The sequence below is a fragment of the Perna viridis genome, chromosome 1 (genome assembly GCF_037379345.1).
Source record: "Perna viridis isolate PV_CMFRI_1.1 ecotype Kerala chromosome 1, ASM3737934v1, whole genome shotgun sequence".
Taxonomy (NCBI): Eukaryota; Metazoa; Mollusca; class Bivalvia; order Mytilida; family Mytilidae; genus Perna; species Perna viridis.
The window spans coordinates 45,686,038-45,710,309 of NC_142445.1; the positions used below are offsets into that span (position 1 = coordinate 45,686,038).

Here is a 24,272-nt window from a genome sequence, read left to right on the forward strand (position 1 = left end):
TCACAAGTGTATTGTTTTATGTGGAAACTTTCCAAGGTAAAATTGGCTAAAATCTACTGTTTTCTAGAAATGTCTTGAGTGCTGGACCAAACAAAAAGGAAGGGGTTGAATTCAATAAAGAAAGTTTTTTATCACTTCAAGGAAAGAAGTTGTTTAAAAATGGCAGAAACATTGAAGTAATCTCCCTACAAAAAAAATGAATATTTCAAATGCAGAAACAACTGAAACATTCTTCTTCCAACCTCTTACATTGTAGGAGTAACAAAATATGTGTAACTCAATCTACTTCGAATTATTTAGGACTTATTCAACAACCTGGTCTATGAATTTGACCAATGTTTCTACAATATGAATTATCAGACTATGGATTGAAAGTCTTAGTTATCCAAAATTAACTTTTAATTATGTCTGTACCTTTACATAAGTGGATTTGGATTTTCTAACATTTATTTTATGGCAATAATGTAACATTTTACTTTTCCCTTTGTTTGATGAGCTTTTGTTCCTGCAAATCAGCTTATACAATTTATAATTTCAATTAACACTAACAATGGTGATAACAATATTCCAGCTAGTATTCACAAAAGGACTTAATAAATTCTCATTCAACACCAAATGAATTCCTGCCTCATCACCACAATAATTTCCTTTTATGATATTGGAATGTGACCACTGCCCAGGCAAAACTTGAATAAATAGCAAAAACCTGCAAAATAAGGCTTTCAAAAGGAAATCAAGCTGTTATGACTGGATAATGCAGACCTTTTACACTAAATAAAATGCTACGAAGGGTGCAGCTTAATACCAATCATATGATAACCCTGAACAATTGGGGTTAAATATGAACACCGTTCAAGCTTGGAATAGCTCTGAATTCGGTTTGCAAATGTTGATACTGGATAAAAATTGTATCAGAATCAAAAGGCCCTTTTCACCCCCTATTTCTTACATGGTTCACAGCCCTTACTATTAAACCTAGGCTTCTTTTGTTGGTATGGCACCTTGTACTATTCCAAAAGGAGATCCATACTTTCACTTAGGTCAATATTATCTGGACACCAAGTAAATACTTGTTAACCCCTTAAGTCTTAACAAGCAAATCAATCCCAGCATTCCTTTTGGTACAGTTTCAAAGACATTTATTGACTAAATGTTCTTCCATCAGCAGAGAAATTTTTGTTTTTAGTCCCTTATTCCTAAAGGGTTCAAGTAGCAACCAAAACATCAATTCAACTTGAATTGTTGGCTGTATAACATCTTGTGGTACAATTTCAGAGATCTATTCACACTAAACATATTGTCAAGACATCAAATGATAGACGATGATAGTGCCATATCCTTGTATGACAGTAACCCTGTAAAAATTACTTCCAAGGTTTAAGAGTGACAAAAATAATTAAGAAATCTGTGCAACGGATCACTGGTGATACCCCCGCTTTCCATCATAAAAGGAAAATTCATGTAAACAGGAAGTATGGTATGAAAATGCATCCTACAATACAGAATACCTATATGAAGCATTGCAAAAAATATCAACATCCTGGGATTTACAGAAGATAAGAATTTTGTTACCAAAATATTGTGTTACCAAATGACTGACACAGGTAAAACAGTAAACCCACTCTCCTAAGAAGCGGGGGTAAAGAAATTTTTGTTTGTTTGGGTGTAAAAATGTCAACCTTGAATCTAAAAATAGACACGGTGCACTGGTTGGATAAGCATCCTCTGCTGTTCTAAACACACTGGTATTTAACATTTTGCTTTTGGTTCCAACAACTACACAAAATTATACTTAACATTAAGAACCACTTCTTTCAGCAGTTTTACAACAGTATTAAGTCCCCATGCAGGTTCGGGTGTTAAAAGAATAGGCCTGCAGCAGCGCTAAGCTTGTCGTATAAGGCTACTAAATAGTGCCCAGAACCTTAGCTGGGGGCTAGGGTGCTCTGCCCACAGAGCAACTGGGATGTGTGCCCCAGGTGGTTGAATGGGGTACCCCTGGAGTGTTACATGCTGGGGTTGTCAGGCTATAGTACGGAAAACCTGACCGCAAACCATAGTGGTGCACCATGTTGGGAAAGATGCCACGTTCCTCGCATGTTAAAGAACCCTACTGTGGTATTCTCCTGGAGTAGGAACCATAGCCACAGGAGGCTAAATTGCCCGACCCTACCCACCTCTCCCTATTTCCAGTGGCAATCAAAATTTGTCGACCCCATTGTCCTTGTGTCCCATCCCCTTTTATTCATTTCATGTTCATTTTATCAACTATTTCATGTTCATCGTCTGAATATAGCTGAAATACTGCTGCTCGGACGTTAAACCCCAACAAACAAACAAAAACAAACAAACAACAGTATTAAGTTCCCATGCTTCTGATTTCATTTTGGGATTGGCAAATAACAAGAAACAACAGTTTAACAGATTGGCATCTGTTTACTTGACTTAAAAACAAGTCTCTTGTTAAAATCTTGTTAATACAAGACAAACATTTCATATCTGTTTCTAAACAAAAAATATGACTAAGACAGATACTGCAGTATGGTTGTAAATTATGAGTTCTTTTGCAACAAAAATATACACCAAATAAGTACATTAGTTTTCCTTTCTTATAAAAAGTAACAAAATCAAGCAGACTATAAAAAAAACATATTTAACTTGGTTTGCAAAGTAACAATATGGTTGATACCACTTTTACCTTTATTTCAATATGCTTGAGTTTTAACAAATATGAATTACACATGCTTATTAAAAGAAATGACACCGACTGAAGAATAAGTTTATATACTCTTACTTTCAAAAAAAGAATAACAGCACAAGTTTGATACACAAGTTTAACAGCTGTTAGTTTTATTTATTTCCTGTAGATTCAAGAATAAGGGGCATTTAAAATGATTATATGCTACAATGACATTTGGCTTTTTTCTTTTCATCTTTTAATTTGAAAGAATCAGAAATATTTACACAATCCTAACAAGACAGGTTTTAAAATCCAAAACAAAGTAGTTTTACAGTAAAATATATTTTTGCCATTAATACATTATCTTGTTAGTTTATTTTTACACATACAGAAAAAAAAAATTTGACATTGAAATATTTCCAGCCAAGAAAATACACACATATTTCAAGCACAAATTTGCTGCCATCTAATTTCCCCTTCTAAAATTTGATCCACTATAGGTACACTCCAGGTATGAGGTATATGAAAGACGAAAGTTTCCTCAGTTCAGATCATCATTATACAGATTCTGATTTTAACTGTACAACATTTCCTGGCATTACATAGTCTCCAATCATAAACTGATGACTGACAGGGAAGCTTCCTCCGCCACTCATCACATTCTGAAATAGAAATGAAAATCATACATCTAGCAAAATACTCTAATGTTCAAATAATTATAAACCTTACTACAACTGTTAACTGTAAAATGAAAAAGTGCTCATAAAATGCTTTATTTCTATTTTAAGAATAATACAACAAAAATTATCATCATTCACAATGCTACAAATGGTCAAAGTAAAAACAAGTTCAAAGTCTCAGAGTAAATAAAAATTGTATATCAGTACAGGCATTGTATATCATGATTCTAACACATATCAAAACAATTGCTATTTATAAATTTATTTTTTATTTAACTAATCAATGCTAAAATATTGTGCAAAAAAATCTTTCAATACACCAACTTGAAATGGACTGTTCCAATTTCAATATAAATCTAGGTAGAAATCTGCTCTACATTATCAAACCAATGTGACCTACTTAATTACCAACAAATAAATGTGTGATCTTTTGGACACTGCTTAAGTTTGAATAGCTGTCAATTAACCTCTAAATTATACCATCCACCAGTGTATCTGAATAGCTTGTACTCTACATGCGAGTGATTTACCTGTTTGTGATTAGATAATTTTGTTCATTTTATTTAATAAATACTCATAATGGGTAAACACAATCTATCTAAAACTAGATCTATCAATTGTTCCATTGAGTCACTGCATGTACCCTTTCTACTTTCTATTAAGATGACCTTTTCAGGTCCTCTCTTTGAATAATGCTTTCAAAAGCTTGAAAGATAAAATTTGATTGGCTGATCAGAAGGTCATTAGAACAGATAATGTAGAATGGAGTGTAATTAGATCCTACATGAAGTTACATTTGACAATTTTAAGATTTTAATTGAACTGTTTGTTAAAACTTCTTTTAAAAGAGAATGAAGATGCACATGCACACTTGAATTTCTAGGAACGTTTTAATAATTAGTAAGACCATGTCTAGTTAATAAGTGATAAGGTCCCTAGATGTTGATCTTATCATTAAGAAAATGCAACTCAATGAGGCCATTCAAATCATTGTAAAAATTTCTATTGTTACTGGTACATATTGAGGCATTTCAAATATATTGTCACAGGGAACCAAAGAAAATAGAAATAAAATGCTTGCAGGGCGAAGATAGATTTGACAGCATTAGTCGAACCCTGAACAGTTTGGGTAAGTATGGACACAAGTTTCAACATTCCATCTTAGTACAGCTCAGATTTTTGGATTGTGATTAAATGGTAGCTGCGAAAACATAGCTTGTAGGTCAAAAAATTTTCAAACGACCTACAAGCTATGCCTTCACAGCTAATTAAATGGTTGATACACCTTAGATTTCTGACACAGAATGAAAGTGTACAAAGAACTTTAAAAATTTGCAATTATTCATTTCCTTAAATTGACCTGATATCCATACTTTAAATACAGTGGAAAATTAAACAAAGAATACCAAGAGTTTAATTTTTGTAAGGCCACATGGGATGTAACATTATGATCTTTTCATTAAACGCCATTGAACAGATTAGGCAAGGCCAATCAGCTACAAGATACAATGTGATTCCTGTACATCTCCTGACTTCAACTGTGGAGAACCGGTAGTGGATCCTGAGATTTTCAAGAGGAGTTACTCAAGTTATTTTCCTGACATCATGAAGATGCTTGTTTCTTGCCCTTTTTGACCCCTAACTCAAAAAAGATTCAAGTCATAACCTCCAAAATCAATCCCAGGCTTCCTTCTGTGGTATGACACATTGTGGTATAATTTCATAAAGATCTATACACTTATACTAAAGTTATTGTTTGGACATAAAATATCTACAGACGACGACAGCGTAATACCATTATGCCACTGCAAAGTTCATATAAAACGAGATACTATTATTTTCAAACATCTTACAAGCATTCCTTGAACAAAAATGTTTTATTGTTTTTAAAGTAAGAAGGGCTTGTGCATTTACCCCTTAAAGGAAATTGCAGGTTGAAAACATGACTATTTTGCATACATGTTATCAAGAACTTAACATTTCTTTAAGCTCTAAAATTAGTTAACTACAAAAGAATTCAGTTTGACCATGTAAGTGCATCTAATACTTTATATAATAAGTTTTACCAGACAGTTTAAGTAACTGAAACTTAACATAGGCTTCATTAACCCATTTTAAATATTTAAATTAAATAAAACTATGTTATCCAATCAGAAACAAGAAAATCACTTGCATGTTGAGTACAAGCTACCCAAACACACTGCTGGATGGTATAATTCTGAGGTTAAGGTCATCATTATTAACAGCTATTCAATCTTCACAATATTCAGCAGTTATTAAGGAGGACACATTGGTATAATGTGAAGCAGATTCTACCTACAGAGATATTTAAACTACTTAGCAGTCTACCTAAATTTGTATTGAAACTGGAACCAGTCCATTATAAGTTGATGTAAAATTAATCTACTACAGCATTAAGTAAAGTCACAGGATAGACTTAATTAAATGGCACATGTATTTCCAAAAAATATAACACATTCTCAGATTTCTACAGTAGGACAGAGAGCTGACCTATCATTCATATTTGTATGCATTTGATTTATCAATGTTCTGTGATCAGAATAAGCAGTTTATAATTCTTTCTGTCATACTGGGAAAATCAGTATCAAGAAATTGAAAAGGTTTTAGATAAAACTCTTACCCCTACTCTTTATGCTTGGTGACATTTAACCATACAGATAAAATAAATGAGCATAAGCCTCTTTTACTTCATATTAACTATTAAAATCATACTAAAAATAAGAAATCAACTAATTATTTGCACCAAAGAATTTTCACCCAACATGCATTGCTATAACAAAAAATACCAAAACTGTTTAACCATAAATGAAAAGTTCAATGTATATATTTAATGAATTTCTACTGGAACATTGTCTTTCAATGAATTGTGAAACAAAATATTTTCAACATTCACTAATAACTACAAAAAAGTTAGGTCAGGTAGAAAACCAATGAAAAACTTTAATCCACAAAATGTTGTGAAATTAATGTTGGTGTAATAAAATTAAACTGTATGAAAATATTTTGGTACGATGTTCTACATTAAACGGCCACATACGACTTTAATATTTCTTAATTTGGTAAGAAAAGCTTTTTCAATTGGTACATGAATTGTAATGTTTACAAAGTCAGCTTCATAACCTCCCACATAGTTTCAAAGGAATCCATTGGAGACAGGAAATATTTTGGTAAATAAAAATACTCATTTATAAAAATACCTAAATATAATACAATTCCATAATGTATTGGATAATAGATAAATGTATCACTTGCCTACTTTTCTATTCTGTTGGAATTAAATCTCGAAGTGGACGTGCACCAACATAAACATTAAATAGTGATAGACACTAAAACACACTAGCCATCCGGAAAAGACCATTCATGCCAGAATTATACATTATAAAGCAACTTTAGTTCCACTATGTTAGTAATATATATTTGGCATGGTCTTTAATGATCTTGTGTATAAATTCTTCCACAATATTATTTCCATAAGATCTTTCTGAAGTCTACAAGAACACAATGTTGCCTCTTGTTAAATGTATCTTGCACCGCCCATGTTCATTTATGGATCAGTTTTTTAATTGTAACTTTATGACCATGCCAAATAATCTCAATTCAAATCATAACTAAGAACTGAAAACTGTCAGAAGTAATACAAATATAACAGAAAGCGTGCCAGATAAAAACTGTTACATAAACACTGAGTAGGGATGACTACAAATTTCTGACCTGTGCTTGTGTTTGTGCGAAGTTAATAGGGCTGATTCCTCCGCCCACAGACGTTCTGTTTGCATGAGCACTAACCAAATTTATAACACTGGGGATGCTACCTGGATTAATTGGTGCTGAGATATTTGCTGGAATGGTAAATAGCATCATTTTACTTTCCTGAAGCACCATTATCCTAACATTAGCAAATGAACAATCATATCAAGTACCACATCTCACTTAAACAAAATTATATGACTCAACTTGGTTAAGAATATCATATTCATTTTCAAGAAGGGTGTATTTTTCTCATTTTTTCCACTCATCTTCACAGAATTTACTATTCTTGAAGACTCAACTCAATATTATTTTTTCATTAGGAAAAACATCATTGTCATTTAATAATTATCTATTTCTTGCAAATAACTCGATTTAATAATTGTTGAGCTTATGAAGTTCCATACTCCACATTTATCTAGTAGTATATTCCTCTGAATTCCAATAAGATGTGGTACTTATAAGAAATTGCTACTTTGCAATTAAACCACATCAAGGTGGTAAATGCTTCATGTCAAAGAGTTTTTAAAAGTTTTGTTATGAAACTACTGTCTCAAACATGTTACAAAGCTCAGAAAATTTCTGACACCCCATCTCCTTTCAACAAATATTTACAAAGCATCCACATTTTATCTCACAAGATCTTGGCTATTTGTGATACCCTAAAACATGTAACATGTTTCAGCAACACTTGAAAGTCTTCCAATAATTTCAACTATAAATCTAGATCGATACAGTACAACATATATTAAGGGACATATTTTAAAGACCTCAAGTTAATAATTCAAACATTAATCATGTAAATTATTTTTTATCTCTTAAAAACCTACAATAAGATCGTTTACCTTCTTAAGGCTGTTCCATTAAAACATATGAGGTACCTGGGGAAGGCACTTTCAAATTTCGGAAACCATCCATAGAAGCAAATTCAGATTCTTAATACTCAGAATTGTTACACTGAACTGTTAAAAAATTACCTACCACAGAGGCAAATTAAAGCACCTTGCCTGGGTACCTCATATGTTTTGATAAAACAGCCCTTAACAGGCACAATATAGTCTTATCAGAGTAGTACTAATCTTACCTATTACCATTTTAAAGAAGCAAATGACAATTAAGAAACTTACACACTGGTATGAGATTTTGTTGAACTACTCCTTGCTGGTTTAAAATTTGTACAGTTTGTTGGTCCTGGATACCATTTAAAATACCATTCATGTAATTTGTTTGGTCTAAAAAAGTAATTACACACAAAACATGATGTTCATAAAAGTAATTTTTGTTCGAGTCTTGTCTTCCACTCCAAAACTAGAAGACTAAATCATATTTTTAATTTCAGAAATTTTCTTTTGTTAACTAGCACTAATGTCTTTATAAGTAGCCAATATCACTGCAGAAAATATAGTTTAAAACCAGAGGTTGTAAAATTGATAGGAAACCAGATTATCCACACATTGAAATAACAACTGTGAATAATTAACTAGTTGAAATTCAAACATGACAATAGTGAAAGTTCCTTTTTTTTTTAAAACAAAAATGGCCATTACTTGGAAAGGACTGAAGCAATATTTGTAAAAATAAGACTTCATCTTCAATTTGCCACATTAAAAATTATACCAAAATTTGAAAAGACTTTTCAAATACTTTTAAAATTATTGCACAGACAAACAACAAAGTCCTTATTTTTTGCACCAAAAACATACACTTCTTAAAAACAGAAGCAATATTTGAAAAAATGGACTTCACCTGCATTGTATCATAGAAAAACAAAATATTAAAATTTGAAAAGAATGTGCCATATACTTTTTAAGCTATGCAGGGAAAATGGCAGCTGCTCTGTGGTCAGCCGGCTTCTGCCCACCACCATACATTCCCATACTTATAACTGAAGTTTACCTGAAGAAAATCTGGCTACAAAAAATAATGTTAAAACATACTGAGCATGGTAGAGTTCCAGTAGTTATCTGTGGGTGATGTGTTGTTGGTACCAGGTGGTGGTTGGGGTTGTTGTCCTGTGTATCGGAAGAAGGGATTTTTAAGATCAAGTGTGTTTCTGGATTTTGATGTTGTTCCAGGAATATTCAGTTCAATATCTACATCATAACTCTGCCTGAAAATAAACACAATATCATCAAATTAAAAGCTAAACAGAAACAAAATTATCAAAACCATTTCAATAGACAATAATAGTAATTTACAAACTTCAAATTTTATGAAATGTCATAAGTGGTTTTTATTTTTAGAACAGTCATAATGTATAGTTTTAACCTTGTATAAATTTAAAAAAAGAGAGAGTTGATTGTGTGGTAATATGAGAAAAGTACCGTATATACTCATGTATAAGTCAGATTTTTGGGAGTAAATTTTGAGGTGCTAAGATAGGTTCCGATTTATAAGCAAGAACTTGGCCGTGGGTTAAAAATTCTAGTTGGAGCAAGTGGGAGAATCAAGGTACTGACACTAATAAAACAAGTCAGACCTATATGTCATATTTGTTATTGTTGTGTATACTTATAAAGTGATGAAATAAATGACTATTTGTAGTTTTATATTTTATTATGCCTTACAACTACACTATCTTTAATAAAATTTGAATTTCCTGTATACTTGCATGTCACATGGTTGTTGAATATATCCAAATACCAAAAAGATGGCATGAAACATGAAAAAGCCATGTACCATAGTTTACAAGTAATAATTGCAATGCTAAGAAATAATTAAAATTTAATTTTAAATTGTAATAAAAAGACATTTACATTATCATTATTGGTAATTTCATAACAATATAACGATAACAGGAATGGTGTATATGTCATAGAGAACCGTTTTGATGGATTTGATTGAAAAAATAAAAAAAAAAAATTAAAGATGATTACCAGGTAAAAAGGTGTTATAACATTAATGAGCAATCAATCCTTTGATCACCTTAATTGGTAATTAATTTATTAAAATCCTTTGATCTCAATAGGTGTCCAAGTTTCCATTAAAAAATTGTTCTTCACAGTTCTTACTTATTCTATTCTGGTCATAAGCTGTATAAACAAATCATCGTAAAATGGCGGTCACGCTTGCTTGAGTCACCAGTAAACACTGATGATGACAACTCAAATGGTGTTATATTTATTATCTAAATCATTTCAAATATGTACAGAGCAATTTGATTTAAAAAAAAACAACAAACATGTGTTAATAATGATTGGACACAAGGTACGCCCCCGATGTAAAAACTTTCACAGCACAAAACAAAAACAACAGCAAACACAAGGTCATTCTTCACATTTTCAACCAAAAATTGTGCCTTTCCTTACAATTTCACTGATTGTTGTACCTGCAGTCCTCAACGTTAGCCACTAGCCCGAAGCCCGGGGCTAGTAAAATCAGCCTCGGGCTAGTACAGTTTAAATGTCCGTAGCCCGACCGGGCTAGTCAGATTCGAGTTGTGAAGGTGTAAGATTAAAGTGTTTCTATGACCTACAGTACGTTGTTGTGTTTACATTCTGTCCGAAATAAAATTACAAAGTTACGACAATGTCACTATTGTTTATTTTTGTCATTATTTACTTTCGCGACCTTTTGTCCTTTCATGTCAAATCATTCCGAGTTAAACCTGATGATATCTGAAAACCGGACGTTAATTAAAAACAGCAATATGCCGCAACGTTTATTTTATGTTAAGAGTTACTATAAAAAAACGATGATTAAAAGTAAAACTAAATAAAAACTAATCGATTTATATAATAAAATCTTTCACAAGTACTTGTAGGACAACATAATATTTAGTTGTCAAATTAAAATTACCGTGGTTCTTATTTTGATTTGAGGGTCGTTGTTGTCCGTCGATAGTTTTCGGTATTGAAATTTTAGCGATGTCAGTCAAACTCCTCGGATAATTTGCATGTCATTTTTCATTGATAAATTCTTTATTTTTTTTCTGAATTTTTCGGGCTATTAGTTTTGAGTTTGGGCTACCAAAAATTCAAACTTGCTAGCCCAAAGGGCTACTGGACAAAAAATTTGAAGGCAACGACTGTACCTGTAAAAATTCAGTCTGACTTATAAGCGGGTCAAAGCTAGATTCCACAATTTTTGGGATGAGAAGGAGGTTCCGACTTATATGCGAGTATATACAGTAAGCAGAAATTGCTAGACTGTGCAAAGCACATCAAGGATAAAATGTCCTCAAGTGAAGCATATCCCATTTGATTTTCATGGAGACTTCCCTTCTTCTTTCTGAACTTTATATACACTTACCTGGTATTGCACCTGAGAACACATCTGCCCATTAGTGTCTGGCCTTGTTTAACCAAGATTGGGTTTTGTAATAGACATCTGACCTGGTACCAATGTGTTAATGTTTCTGTTGGGGATGTTGACAGCCAAACTGCTTCTCTGCAAATATGTGAGCAATCAATTAACTTTTTTTTTCAAAAATTAATACTGTGAATTCAGATATTAATGCAAAAAATGTTACTGACTTCAAATCTTGATAAATAAATCATGCATTATAAAAATTTTGTATATAACTAATGTGGGCTTTTTTTTCCAAAATTGCAAAAAATTGAAATCATTGTTATTGACAGAAATGATGAAACTGAAATAATTACTGCATGCTATAATTTCTGAATTGACAGTGCATTATACATAAAACCCTTAAAAAAACATATTCTAAAGACCCTAAGAAAATTCATAGCCAAATTACTGACAAAGACAACTCAGCCAGATTTTGCAGGTAGATGTTTGCCATTAATCAATATTAAGACAATTTTTAACCCCAATTTGCTTAGAATTTTATCATCAAACTGTAAGATAGTTTACTTACGTTGTGCCAAGGAATGCTACATCAAACCAGAAGGCTAGACCATGAACCATGCCAGATTGGGTCATTGTAAAGGTAAGAGGTATATCTATAACATGTAAATCTTTTTCATCAGCTTCTTGGAAGTCCACAGTATATTTATGAGATTTTGACATACATATTCGGATGTCAAATGTATCCTGAAATATAATAAGAAATAAATACTGTAAAGTTTGAAAAAGTCATGTATTTCATCTCATGCATTGAAACTAATGGTTGTATAAAGCCTGATATTATCATTATATATTTTACAAGAATTATAAGTACTATGGTTGTCTTTACAACATTATCAGAAGTAACAACAATGTTAGCTTGTCTTACGTAACTTTGTACATTGGTTTTAAATACTTACTCATACAGTAACACATAATACTTAAAATTCTAAGAATACTTACCACAATTGGCTGTTTGAAATACTCCTCTACAGCAGCATTTCGTAAACAGCCTAAATCAATCCCATGGAATGACTGATTACACCTACAATATTAATATTTGTTTATACTACTTTAACAAGAGAGCACTGACAACACACCTGGCCTAAAGATTTGTTTGGTCCACCAAAAAATCACTAATACAACGTAGCATAAATTTTACTCCAAAATCAAAATACTCACTTAATCAATAGCTAAAGAACATCCTTTAAACATTATCAATGACATTCTTCAGACCTGGTAACACATTCTATAGAACAGACGATTAATAATGTGTTTAATTAAATTAAGCTTTCTTTCTACCTTACTCATCTTACTCATAGCCAAGAAGATGAAGTGTTATTGCAGTAAACCAGCAGAATAAGAAGTCTATTTAATCAGATTTAAGTACCATTCTGTGTAAAAATCAGGCAATGGGTAGCACATAATTTTTCTCAATTTGGTACTTTATGCCTCAAATATATTCAATACATGTATTTTTCCATAGCAAATTTCCACTAAATTTGACCAATCAATATCTTAAAAGGGCAAACTTGATAAGTCTTTGATAGTTACTTTTGAAGGCTACGAGGTATAAATACTTATATAATGCAAAAAAAAAAATCTGCATATTTTTTCTTCATGTGCCACACCTTATACACATCAAGCCTGATTCTTAGAAAACTTCAACACTTTGAGTCTGATAACTACAATGAAAACACTTTCAACCAAAGCAACAAATGCATTAAGAAATGGCAACACGATCACAGTTATATATTATTTTGCTAATACAACTTAACTGACCAGAAGTTTGCTTTTGAAAATTGTTCCATGTATAAAGCTTCATCTGTAAATGGTGCTATATGTAAATCTCCTTGTGAAGGAAACATTTTACCTGAAAATTAAAGAACTAACTTGAAGTATCATCACACAAAACTGTTCGATCAATATTACTGCTACAATACTTATTTTTTCTTAAATTAAGAGTAGACTTTAGAAATTAACTTTAAAAAGTAAAGTTTCACAAAATAATCCCCTTTAATACCACAAATGTGTCATTTAGTCACACTTAATTGGGGCTAGTATTATGAAGACTCCTATAATCAATTATTACAAGGAACACTTTATTTGTCATTGTATTAATTTCTATTAAGATGGATAACAAATATAACAATGTACTTAAAAGAAATTAAAAAAAATATATATTCTTTTTCTTTTTTCAATTCAATACCTACAAGGAGTTGTTTCTATTTAAAAGGATAACTAAATCACGATTCCATTGCTTTTGTTCTTGTAATGAATAAAATTTCAGTACATTATCAATGAGGTAAAATCACCTTCCAGCCAAAAAGAAAACATTACATATGTTTAATTCAAAAAATCCTTAGGTAAACTTAAAATTTGTTGATACTCCCCGCTCTCCTTCCTAGGAATTATTAAGTTAACTCCATAAGTCAATCAGATGGAAAAACAAAATATGAGGTCAACAATGGCATCATGTTATAATTTCATTGGATACTATCATTAAAGCAATTTTAGGGGAATGGAGGAAAAGATGGGCGCCCCTAGGTCGACTAATGACAGTTTGTGTTAAGCACAAAAAAATCCAAAAAGGCATTCAGATGAAAAAACAAAATAAGTGCACAATAGCATTATGTGATATAGAATGTGTGGATGTTTCATCAAATCCCGTGAGGAGTTGTGAAAAATGAAATGTAAAATTCTTATAGTGAATGTATTGAAATCAATGAACTCAAAACTTAACAAACTAAACTAAAAAAAAAAATAAAAACTACAAAAATTGATACCCAATAGTGATATTTCCTAAGCAGTTATTTCATATTTGATAATTAAAACTTTGGAAAAACAACTACTGTGAAATTACTTTAATTCTTGGCTACCAATTTTCGTGGATCAGGGAAGAAACACATGTTTGTGGATTCTTGAATTCGTGGTTTTTAAGTTTTCAGTGTACATATCAATGGTAATCTAGTATTCGTTGGGAACCAAATTTTGTGGCTTTGCCCACCCATGAAAACCACAAAAATTGGTACCCCACGAACAATAGTACTTTCACAGTAATCAAACTTTGCAATAATTACCTCCAGGCTTTAACCATTTCTTTGCATGAAGATAACTCTCCAACATGCGCTCGTTAAATAACATGTAACCCATTGGTTCTGAAATTATTGTGTCAACCTTTTCTGTAATTTCAACTTCTTCCACTTTCCCGGGAACCACAATAATTTTATCTGAAAGTTTGTTGTTCCTCACCAATTCCTGCAAAGGACAGAGGTTCTTGTATAGTAACTAAGAACAGTTCATCTAATAAAATCCTTTAATACAAAGACCATTTAAAAGGAACAAAGACATAATATGAAAGAACAATCAACGTATACAGAAGTACTGTATTTTCCCAACTATAAGTCGATATTTTTTTTAAGCAAAGTGTCAGCCTTGTCATATCGTCCACTTCGACTTATTTAAGGCTTTTTCAAGAAAAATGTTCATCAACAATGCATTTCATTAGATTTGTTTAGTTCACTTTTGATTGCTTTAATTCAAAATTTTTGGTAGACTGCAATCAACGAAAGCCGTCACTCAAACAATCAAACCGGCGATTGAATTTGAATATTATTGATCATTGTTGCTATCCTTTATGAATGAATAGGATGATCTAAAAAAACTCTGAAACTTTAAAACCGTTAAATTATATAAATAAACTCTAAAAGATACGTTAACAAAACTCTTTTTTCTAACCTGGAAAACATTATCGAGTGTTTTGGAGTCATCGGTCCTTTAATATGTAAATTTATACCCATTTACGGTATGTCGTAACACATTCGCACATGGCCCAAATTATAATTCAATTAAAGTGTTATCTAAATGGCTAATTGCAACCAAATTTGCAGCTAACAATTATTTTTTTTTGTATTTTGTAATACCAGGTAATATTGTTTACTAATTACCGCTTGAAATTATGACAAATTCATCAAACGAATTTCCAGCTTATTTCACACATGGCTGCCCATGTTTGACATGTTTATGATTTCGTACTCCTGATGATCTATGGCTTTAGAGCAATTGACACGCCATTCAATAAAAATAATTGAACTCGCAGACAAAGTACACTCAAACAAAAACACAGATATTTATTTAATTCAGAAATCTTATATTTAGTAACATTGCTGGAATAATATGCTGTTAAAAACAAACCGCTCAACTCGGATCTTTACTGACACATACGATATAAATGCACACGTTTGACCCTCGACTTATCTGCTGAATACAACTTATCTATGTTTTTTCGCTGATTTTCGTCAAAATTAGGCAATTAGACTTATACTCCACATCGACTTCAGTCCGGAAAACATTGTCACAAGAATCATTTAATAAATAGATAGCATCTTAGGTATCCATCCAGTTTTCATGTTATAAAATAAAACTGTGATAGTCATTTTCTTTTACTCTTCAAGGGAAATAACTCCAGCATAGATCAATAGATCTTTATGAAAATTTGACATAGGTGAATCTCATCACGCTGATCAATTTTACCCTGAGTAAACTTTGCTGAACCCATTGGTTTTCGGCTGATTTCCACAAACCTAAATTTTTGCTAATGCAGCCATGTTTTTCGACAGATCAAAAATTTCTACACACAAACTGTTAACGATATCCTAACAAACATTCATGCCATCTTTGGTTACAATCCATCCTCCTAATAGTCTCGGAAAAAGATTTTTTAGGTTGGAAATGTAAAAAAAATCCATTTAAGGACCCATAACTCATTCATCTGTCAAGAAGTCTTTCTTGCAATTTCGGCATAAGTCCAACCCATCATGCTGAACACTTTTACTTCCTTCTATATTTAAGCTAAACCCAACTGTTTTTGAGATATTTGCAAAATTCTGCAATTTGACCCCTATGGTCTATTCTTAGTAATGGTGGATATGTTTTTTCGCAAGATCAAAAATCCCAAGACATAGAATAGATTGTTAAAGATACCCTAAAGAACATTCAACCAAAGTTTGGTTACAATCTGTACAGCAGTTTCAGAGAAGGTGTTTTTAAAAGTTTACTGATGACGATGGCAGGCACAAAGTGATGACTACAGCTCACATGGCCTTCAGGCCAGGTAAGCTAAAAAGAAAAACAAATAGAAAAGAAAACCATTTAGGCACAAAGGATGTGTACTTGAAGGTTAACATCATTAATATTAAAAAGAAAAATTGTGCTCTTCTTTTACTTAGACTAATCTAGTTTACGTGAAATAATGGCAGACTTGAGTTTTCCATTGTACAAGTTAAGACTTTTTGCCTTTAAGTTTTGCTTCATGTACCTCACATTTTTCTGCCATGCTACTAGCCTCAATAGCATACACTTTTCTGGCACCTGCCTGTACAGCAAAGAATGAGAGTATACCAGATCCTGCACCAACATCCAGCACAACCTGTACAATAAAAGCTAAATATATATCTGCATTGGATCTTACAGGTAAAAACATTAATGCATTGCATAACATCAATTCTGCAATAAAACTGCCAATCATAGTTTTTTTACAATGGAATGAATAAAAAACATCAAAATATTGTGATTTCTAGAAATTGGTATTATGTTGTTTTATATTACTTATAATACACTTTAATTTTCATTACTCTCACCTTATCATGAAAATCTAACATATTAGCTAATATAGCTCGTTGGTAAGTAGATGTTCTGATGTAATCCTGCATCATATTCTGCTGTTGTGATAAGTATCCATAAAACTGGAAGTAAAGATACATGCATTAGGCATTATAGCATTAAAAATAAATGGTTTTTTTATATAATTGACCAGTAACATGTCCAAGGTTGGTAATAATTGCCCAAGGAATACTGAAATGGTCCAAGGACTATTACAGTTTTCCAAGAACTGTAAATGTTAAACAGTGAAAGTTCAACAATCTATAGTGATGCTACTTACCAAAACAAACATCATGTAAATAGATTGTTTAACATTAAAGCTGCCAATAATAATATTACAAAGAACAAATAAAGCAGTTATTCTGACAGGGAAAATTCTTACTTTCAAAAAGGCAACATAAATAAAAATTTACACAGATCAAGACTAGTAGATGATTTACTTACCTGGCATGATTATGAAAACTGGTTAATTATTTATCAACAAAATAATACATGGATATTATCTCCATTCATCAAATAAATAAATAATAAATAAGTTTTATTCAGAGTCGGCATGAAATACATAATTATAAAAGAAATGGTTCAAACCTGGAAATATTGTACAGCAGATGCCTCATCTGTTCTTTCTGTAAACACAGACTTCATTCCTGTTTTCATTTCTTTCAATCTGAATTGGAACTGTTTCATTGCTGAATAAGAAATATCAAATTTGTATAAAAATATACAGGTCTGAATTTATTCCATGTAGGTCAATAAACAAAGCAGAAAATGGGAAATATTATACAGTAAAAACCATAATCAAAATGTATGAATTCTAATTAGAAAAAGCAGAATTCTTCTTATATGTAGAAGAAAATCAGACATAATATTAAAATGTAATAGAGAAACATGTAATAAGACATGAACTTACTATGTAATTAATCTGAACTAACTTGACTTTCATAATTCATTTAACATGAAAGAAGATATGTACTCACCATGAATGCTTGGAAATCTAACCAAAGAACTTTTCTCTTCATTTGTGAAAATAATGCTTTGTTTTCCATAGCGGGAGAATTCTGTATCGTTTTTCACACAGCACTGGTGAATTTTGTTCCCATCTGATGAAAAAAAAAAAGATAAACTCTATGCTTGAAAGTACATGTATGCGTATACATGTATTTGATTACTGCCTGTGAAAAAGAAATACTGGTTTGATGAGAACAGTTTTCAATTAGTCACAATTTTACACTCTATTTTTACCAATAGCATGGAAGAATGCTCCTTTCCCAAAACTGGAGGAAAGTCACTTATAATATCCTATTTGGGAGAGTAGTCTTAATCTGTCCAAGAAATGGGCTTATAATAGGAAGAACTGGAGAAAACTTCTCATGACACAGAAAATTGAAAAAAAAAAAACTAATCAATGCCTAATGTGTCTTGGGGTGTTTTCTTTCTTATGAACAGAATGTTTATTATGTAACTCAATACCGTTTTACAGTATGAAAAAAAGAAAAAGAAAAACTGCTTTATTTGAAAGCCATGTATACGTGTAGATGAACACTCTTATATCATTGTTATTTTGATAAAATATGCTTTCTTCAGTTTGTTTACTGAATATTTACAGGTATATAAATGTATATACAATGATATTAAGCTTACGTATGACCTTTTAATGGCCAATAAGTTGGTAATAGTATTGTGATACAAAATTTAGCTTTCATGTACTTAACAAAAGAATATTATTTTTAACTAGGTCAGAAAAACAAGAGCAATTTCATTACCTGATTAATCCCACTAGTCATTCTTTCGAAATAAATTCAGATTAAAGTGCTTTGATAATTCAAATGATGGCATAAATGATATCTCAAGCTAAATTAATACCTTTTTCTTTTGATAATAGGAATAGATTTTGATAACTTAAGAGATAGGTCTAATCACTCTTCATTCAGAATTGATAAGTTGCCTGATGCAATTTGATAAAAAAAAAAATTAAGGAGAAGAATGACGACCTAGGCAAGTCAATGACCGAGTTAAGCATAACTGTGCCATAGTTTTATTAATATCTTCGTACTTAAAGAATTAAGGCTTGCATAAGGGAATGAATTAATAAAGATGATTTAAAATTACTTGTTTCGGAATTTAAAAACTAATTAATTGGGTTAACTGTTTTGTATTTTGGGAAATGTTTGTTTACGTTACAAACTAAGATTAGATATATGTGAAATTTAAAGAAACTTTTCTTTTATTGAACTCTGATTGTTTATGGATGCCTCTTTCTTTTGTGCTGCTCATTATGTGGGTTGGTCCTACTGGAAGAATTGGAACGGCAGGTTCAACATCAAGCCCCTATATAATTGGCGACGTTGGCCATTTCAGGCGTCTGGTACCAACTACACTGACATATTGTTATTTTAGGTAAAGCATTATTTCTGTTATTAATTTTGTATTAAGATATTTTATTTTGAGAAACTTGATAATTTAATTCTATTTATTTTTTAAAATACTGAATTTATTTTATGATATTATATTATTGAATTTATATCTTATATCTATAAATTATGATATTTTTAGTTTAATAATTGTTATGTTCAAATATGAATTCTTTCAATTAATTATTATTGAATTTCACATTTATGAATTTAAAAATAAAGTCTGGTTCCAACTACACTGACATATTGTTATTTTAGCTGCCTAGGATTAACAGCTGCCTAGAATTAACAGGTACCAGTCCATATTGTGACGGCGTGAGCTTTCTCCTACACCCTCATGGAAACAAAATAAAACACTCTACCAACCAACAAAAACACCGTCATAATATCAGTGTAAAAAATAAAATAACATATTCTCAGGTTATTTAGCCCTTTCATTAGTACATAAACCGATTTTGAACTTGTTACTATGTACACCAAAATGAAACTATTAGTCAATTTAAGGAAAAGAGAATTTGCCAAAATAGTTTTGAAGTTAATGGTACTTTTATAAAGTTATTATATATAAAGTGGAGGATTTGGTTGGTTTCACAGAAAGTCATCAGTGTATGATCACAAAGATTGGTCAGTACAATGGAAGAGTGTATTGTGATATCAGCACTTGGAATGTATCTATCTATACTCAAAGACTTTTTATGAAACTTACTGGTGACTAGCAACACATTATTTACATGCACTGATCTCACCATTTTCAAGACAGAAGCAATTCTCGCCAATCTGCTTACCACAATTTTATTTCTCAATGCAAAATATCAGCTATCTGTTAGGCATTTTGTTAAAAATTAGTGCTACAGATAAAGGATTATACATAGGCCACAAAGACATTGGTTCTACGATCAAACTTTAAATTTAATTGTCCTATGAGACCCAAACACAGAAAAGGACGAATTCTGTTTTAGAATTGATCATGCTTTCTAATCATCTTGGCCATAGAACATTCTGGCCACAGTACTTCTTCGGCCATAGTCGTTTCGGCCATGGTTTTTAATATGCAATTAAGCAATTTAATTTGCATTGGATTCATGCTTTGATATTTTAATTGTTATCAACATGCTTCTTTTGTGATAAAATAGTTTTATTAGGGAAAAATGTGTCATTTTGCGGTAATTCTGGCCGTATGAGAAATGAAGGAAAATACATGAATAACATAATTTTAAAGAAACGATGAGTCTTTGCCAAAGAATGACTTACTGCAAAATAATTACCTACAAAACAATGTAGCAATGAACAGATGTAATACTTAAACAGATGTATCACTTGGTTCTTGGGTCAAAAGTTATTTGCTTAATATTTGAATGTTATATCAATTCGAATTCATGTATCATAACTTTCCTTAAATATGATTAAATTGACTAATTTCTTCATTGAAAATATAACCAAGGAGTTAAATACAGGATTCACATCTCGTAATTTATCACAATATATTGTGTGGCGAGATTATAGTATACTCCTCACAGATACTTGCTGCCTATACTGCTATTGAAATCATCATCATTAGGTAATATAAAAGCATTGATATCACAAAAGCAGGGGAAGCTACAGCTATAAACATCCTTATACATTCACTTAGACCATTTTTTATCAATTTAAAACAAATTTTAAGATGATTGTTCAGGTTTTGAAGAAGGAGTTACAAATTTTATGACAATTGTTCAGGTTTTGAAGAAGGAGTTACAAATTTTATGACAATTGTTCAGGTTTTGAAGAAGTTTGGATTTTAAATTAAGAGAGATAACTGTTCTCGAGGATTTGACTCCAGTCGCCATTTTTTAAAAAGTCAAAAGTAGGCCAAATAAAAATGTTGATATCACGAAGGAATGGGAAGCTATGGATATAAAACTGCTCATACACACCTTCTGACCATTTCAGATCAATTTAAAACAAATTTTATGATGATAGTTCGGGTTTTGAAGGAGTTTGAATTTTAAATGAGGGAAGACTGCCTTCAAAAAATTAGATAAGAGATTAAGGTCTTAAATTGAGGTATTGATCAAAACAAAACATTGAAAAAGTCTGGAGGCAACTTGAGGTAGGACATTTGAATTTTTTTTTTTTCAAACCATATGGGTCAGAATATCTACATTTATCGTGATGAAATGTTGAAGCAATGGAAATCGTCCACCACTAACAGGGCACGCTCAGTATCCACGAAATGCATCATGGCAGGGGTTGAAAATTCTTAAAGCCCAACGCCTGGGGCTGAAAAAATCGAACCTCGGACTTTCCATTTTTCAATGAAGAAAGTCTGTCCGCATTGGCAACTCTAGAAAACAAAAGCTCATTTTTGAAAGATTTTGTTGTCATTATTTGGACCAAGTTTCTCACTCCTTTCTGTGACCTATAAATACTTATCAAGTTATTTTTAGAATTAGAATACACGTCCTGGACAAACAATTTATTGATTAGTCATTCTCAAGTCTGAATCACACCTGCATTTGATCAGACGCAATTTGACTTATTACAAATATTATTAATCAAGCGCTAGTATAATAATGATAAAATTTTGTTGACAAACTCCTCAAAATGTCGTTGCTCAACTATAATTTCACGTTAAAAAAAAGGGAAAAACGGACAGCTGATGACGAGGCATCAGATCAGGAAACCGAAGCAATTGTCACTGAATCATACAATCAGATCAAAAATAAAGATCTAAAATACGAAAAAGACAAACGCAAAAGAACATTTATAAACCCATGGATAGATGAATTTCCCTGAGTTGTTTTTGACGATAATGTTGAGGAAATGTACTGCAAATATTGTAGAAAATTCCCCCATTTGTCTGAAAGAAAGGATGCCCTTACTAGGGGTACTAAAAACCTACGCATAGATCCACTCAAGATTCATGACTAACGTGTTGAGCATAGGTTGTGTGTCAAGCATTGGTTTAAGGAACTTCATGACCCCACAGCAACTGCTGGTCCTTCTCAGGCTGTTGCAGACACCCCGATAGCCAAGTCTCGCTTAAAATTAAATGAAAATCAGAGGAAACGTCTAGAAAATTTATTTATTACTGCTTATGGTGTTGCCACAGCTGGAAAACGTTTTCAGACTATAAGTTGATTTGTGAAATTCAACCTTAAAATGGACTTGACCTTAGTGAAAATTATTTGAACATTACTGGTTGTAAAACATTTGCTGCTGCAATTGCTCAAACTTTAGTTGACAAACAGGTCCATGATATGAAAAATGTTAATTTTATGAGCATCCACTCAGATGGGAGCACTGTCATCTCAGTTACCAAACAAGAAATTGTTTACATTCGATATGTTGGAGGGTCTGCTCCAGTTACCAAAATGATATCCATTGAAAGTCTTTATAAAGCTAATGCCCAGGGAATTTACGATGCCTGGATGATCTGGTAAAGATTGGTCTGAATTTTGAAAAGTTCAAGCCAAAGAAAGAGGACTTCCCAAGCTTAGTGTGTGCCAATTTTGATGGTGCTTCTGTGAATTTAGGTCTAAATGGGGGAGTTATTGCCAAACTTAGAGAGGTGATTCCAGATGTATTGGGGTTGTACTGTGTAGCCCACAAGCTTGAACTGGCTGCACATGATGCTACCAAAACATACAAGTATCTTGAGCAAATGGAAAGCACAATCAAGGGCTTATGTGCTTTTTACCACTATTCACCAAGATGTAAAAAATGAAGTCAAAGCCATTGCTGATGTACTTGACATTGATTTCGCACACATGTCAGACATGAAACAAGTAAGGTGGATGTCAGTGCCCTGGAATAAAATTTGAAAGCGGTTACAGGTCATCTTGAACAGAATGTAGTTAGTGGAGCAAGGGCTGATGCACATAAGGGTAAAATTTACTTGAAGAAGCTCAAATCCATCGAATTCCTGAAACACTTATACTTCCTTCTGGACTATCTCCCTATTTAAATGAAATCTCAAAATTTTCCCGTAAGGATTTGTTACGCATGATTTAAGCTAAAAGCGACTTGTTCAGGGAGAAGCCGTTTGGCTAAACGAATGAGCAAGTCATTTAAGACAATTTAAACGATGGTAGGTGTCAATAAAGTCATAGAAAATATTTTTATTCAAATTTTAACAGTATGTTATTTATGTGACGCTGAGTATAGATAAATACAGCGTATGGCTGAGGAAATAGTGTGTCAGAAACGACTTGCATCGAAAATGAACAGTGGAGATCTGCTTTTTTATTATTTGTGAAGTCAGTCACCACATATCACTTGTTCAATTCGCAATGTTGCCAACTTTCACTGATTCTGTATGAAATTAACACATTTTGAAATTCATTATGAAACATTTTCCTTTGAACTATTGTTTTTCTCTTTGATCTTCAAACATTTGCCAAGTCGTTTCAGTCTTGAAGTTTCTCAGTCCTGTGTTCAAGTCTCATATTTTAATTTTAATATTACATTATGTTTTAATCTTTAAACTTAAAATAACGCCATACAATTAATTCGTTCGTTTGTTAATAAGTGAAATGAAATTAAAATAACATGACAATGAACAAAAGGCTAAGAACAAAAATGGCGGGTGTGAGAAGTGCAATACGGCAATTACCCTTTGAAAATGTTAAGTTTATGCTATCTGATTGTCTAAACAGTTCAAGTTTTACAGGTTCATCTGTTATGTTTACAAATCTTTCGTCGTCTGACAGGATGGACACTTGCACGTTGTCGTAAGACGACGCCATCTTTTTCATTGAAACGGAGGCAAATGGGATATAGTCTCTTTCCGATACCTGTAATTCA

The 24,272-nt window shown here is 31.9% G+C and overlaps 1 protein-coding gene across 3 annotated transcripts; it reads right to left on the reverse strand.

The window, feature by feature from the left end:
• Nucleotides 1-2,416: 2,416 nt before the first annotated feature.
• Nucleotides 2,417-24,257, reverse strand: LOC148628989 (histone-arginine methyltransferase CARM1-like). 3 transcript variants are annotated; one of them, XM_088541977.1, is made up of 14 exons: nucleotides 24,082-24,245; nucleotides 18,054-18,176; nucleotides 17,665-17,765; nucleotides 17,055-17,159; nucleotides 16,733-16,843; nucleotides 14,496-14,673; nucleotides 13,198-13,288; nucleotides 12,379-12,460; nucleotides 11,948-12,123; nucleotides 11,380-11,517; nucleotides 9,066-9,238; nucleotides 8,256-8,360; nucleotides 7,093-7,220; nucleotides 2,417-3,342 (listed from the first exon to the last, which is right to left on the reverse strand). In XM_088541977.1, exons 1-14 carry the CDS (start codon nucleotides 24,221-24,223, stop codon nucleotides 3,238-3,240), a joined length of 1,758 nt encoding a protein of 585 aa, XP_088398103.1. In that variant the 5' UTR covers nucleotides 24,224-24,245; the 3' UTR covers nucleotides 2,417-3,237. The 3 variants fall into 3 exon arrangements, with proteins under 3 accessions (XP_088398103.1, XP_088398111.1, XP_088398120.1); XM_088541985.1 differs by lacking the exon at nucleotides 7,093-7,220 and adding an exon at nucleotides 7,744-7,790; XM_088541994.1 differs by lacking the exon at nucleotides 7,093-7,220 and having other exon boundaries at nucleotides 24,082-24,257.
• Between the last annotated feature and the right edge of the window lie 15 nt (nucleotides 24,258-24,272).

Excerpts from the sequence above, each read along its gene's own strand:
- LOC148628989 (XM_088541977.1), bottom strand. The coding sequence starts at position 24,223 with ATGAAAAAGATGGCGTCGTCTTACGACAACGTGCAAGTGTCCATCCTG. Across the intron at positions 11,518-11,947 it reads GTAGCATTCCTTGGCACAAC|AGAAGCAGTTTGGCTGTCAA; the intron begins GTAAGTAAACTA and ends ACATATTTGCAG. Across the intron at positions 7,221-8,255 it reads ACAAAATCTCATACCAGTGT|CAAATATCTCAGCACCAATT; the intron begins GTAAGTTTCTTA and ends TTACCATTCCAG.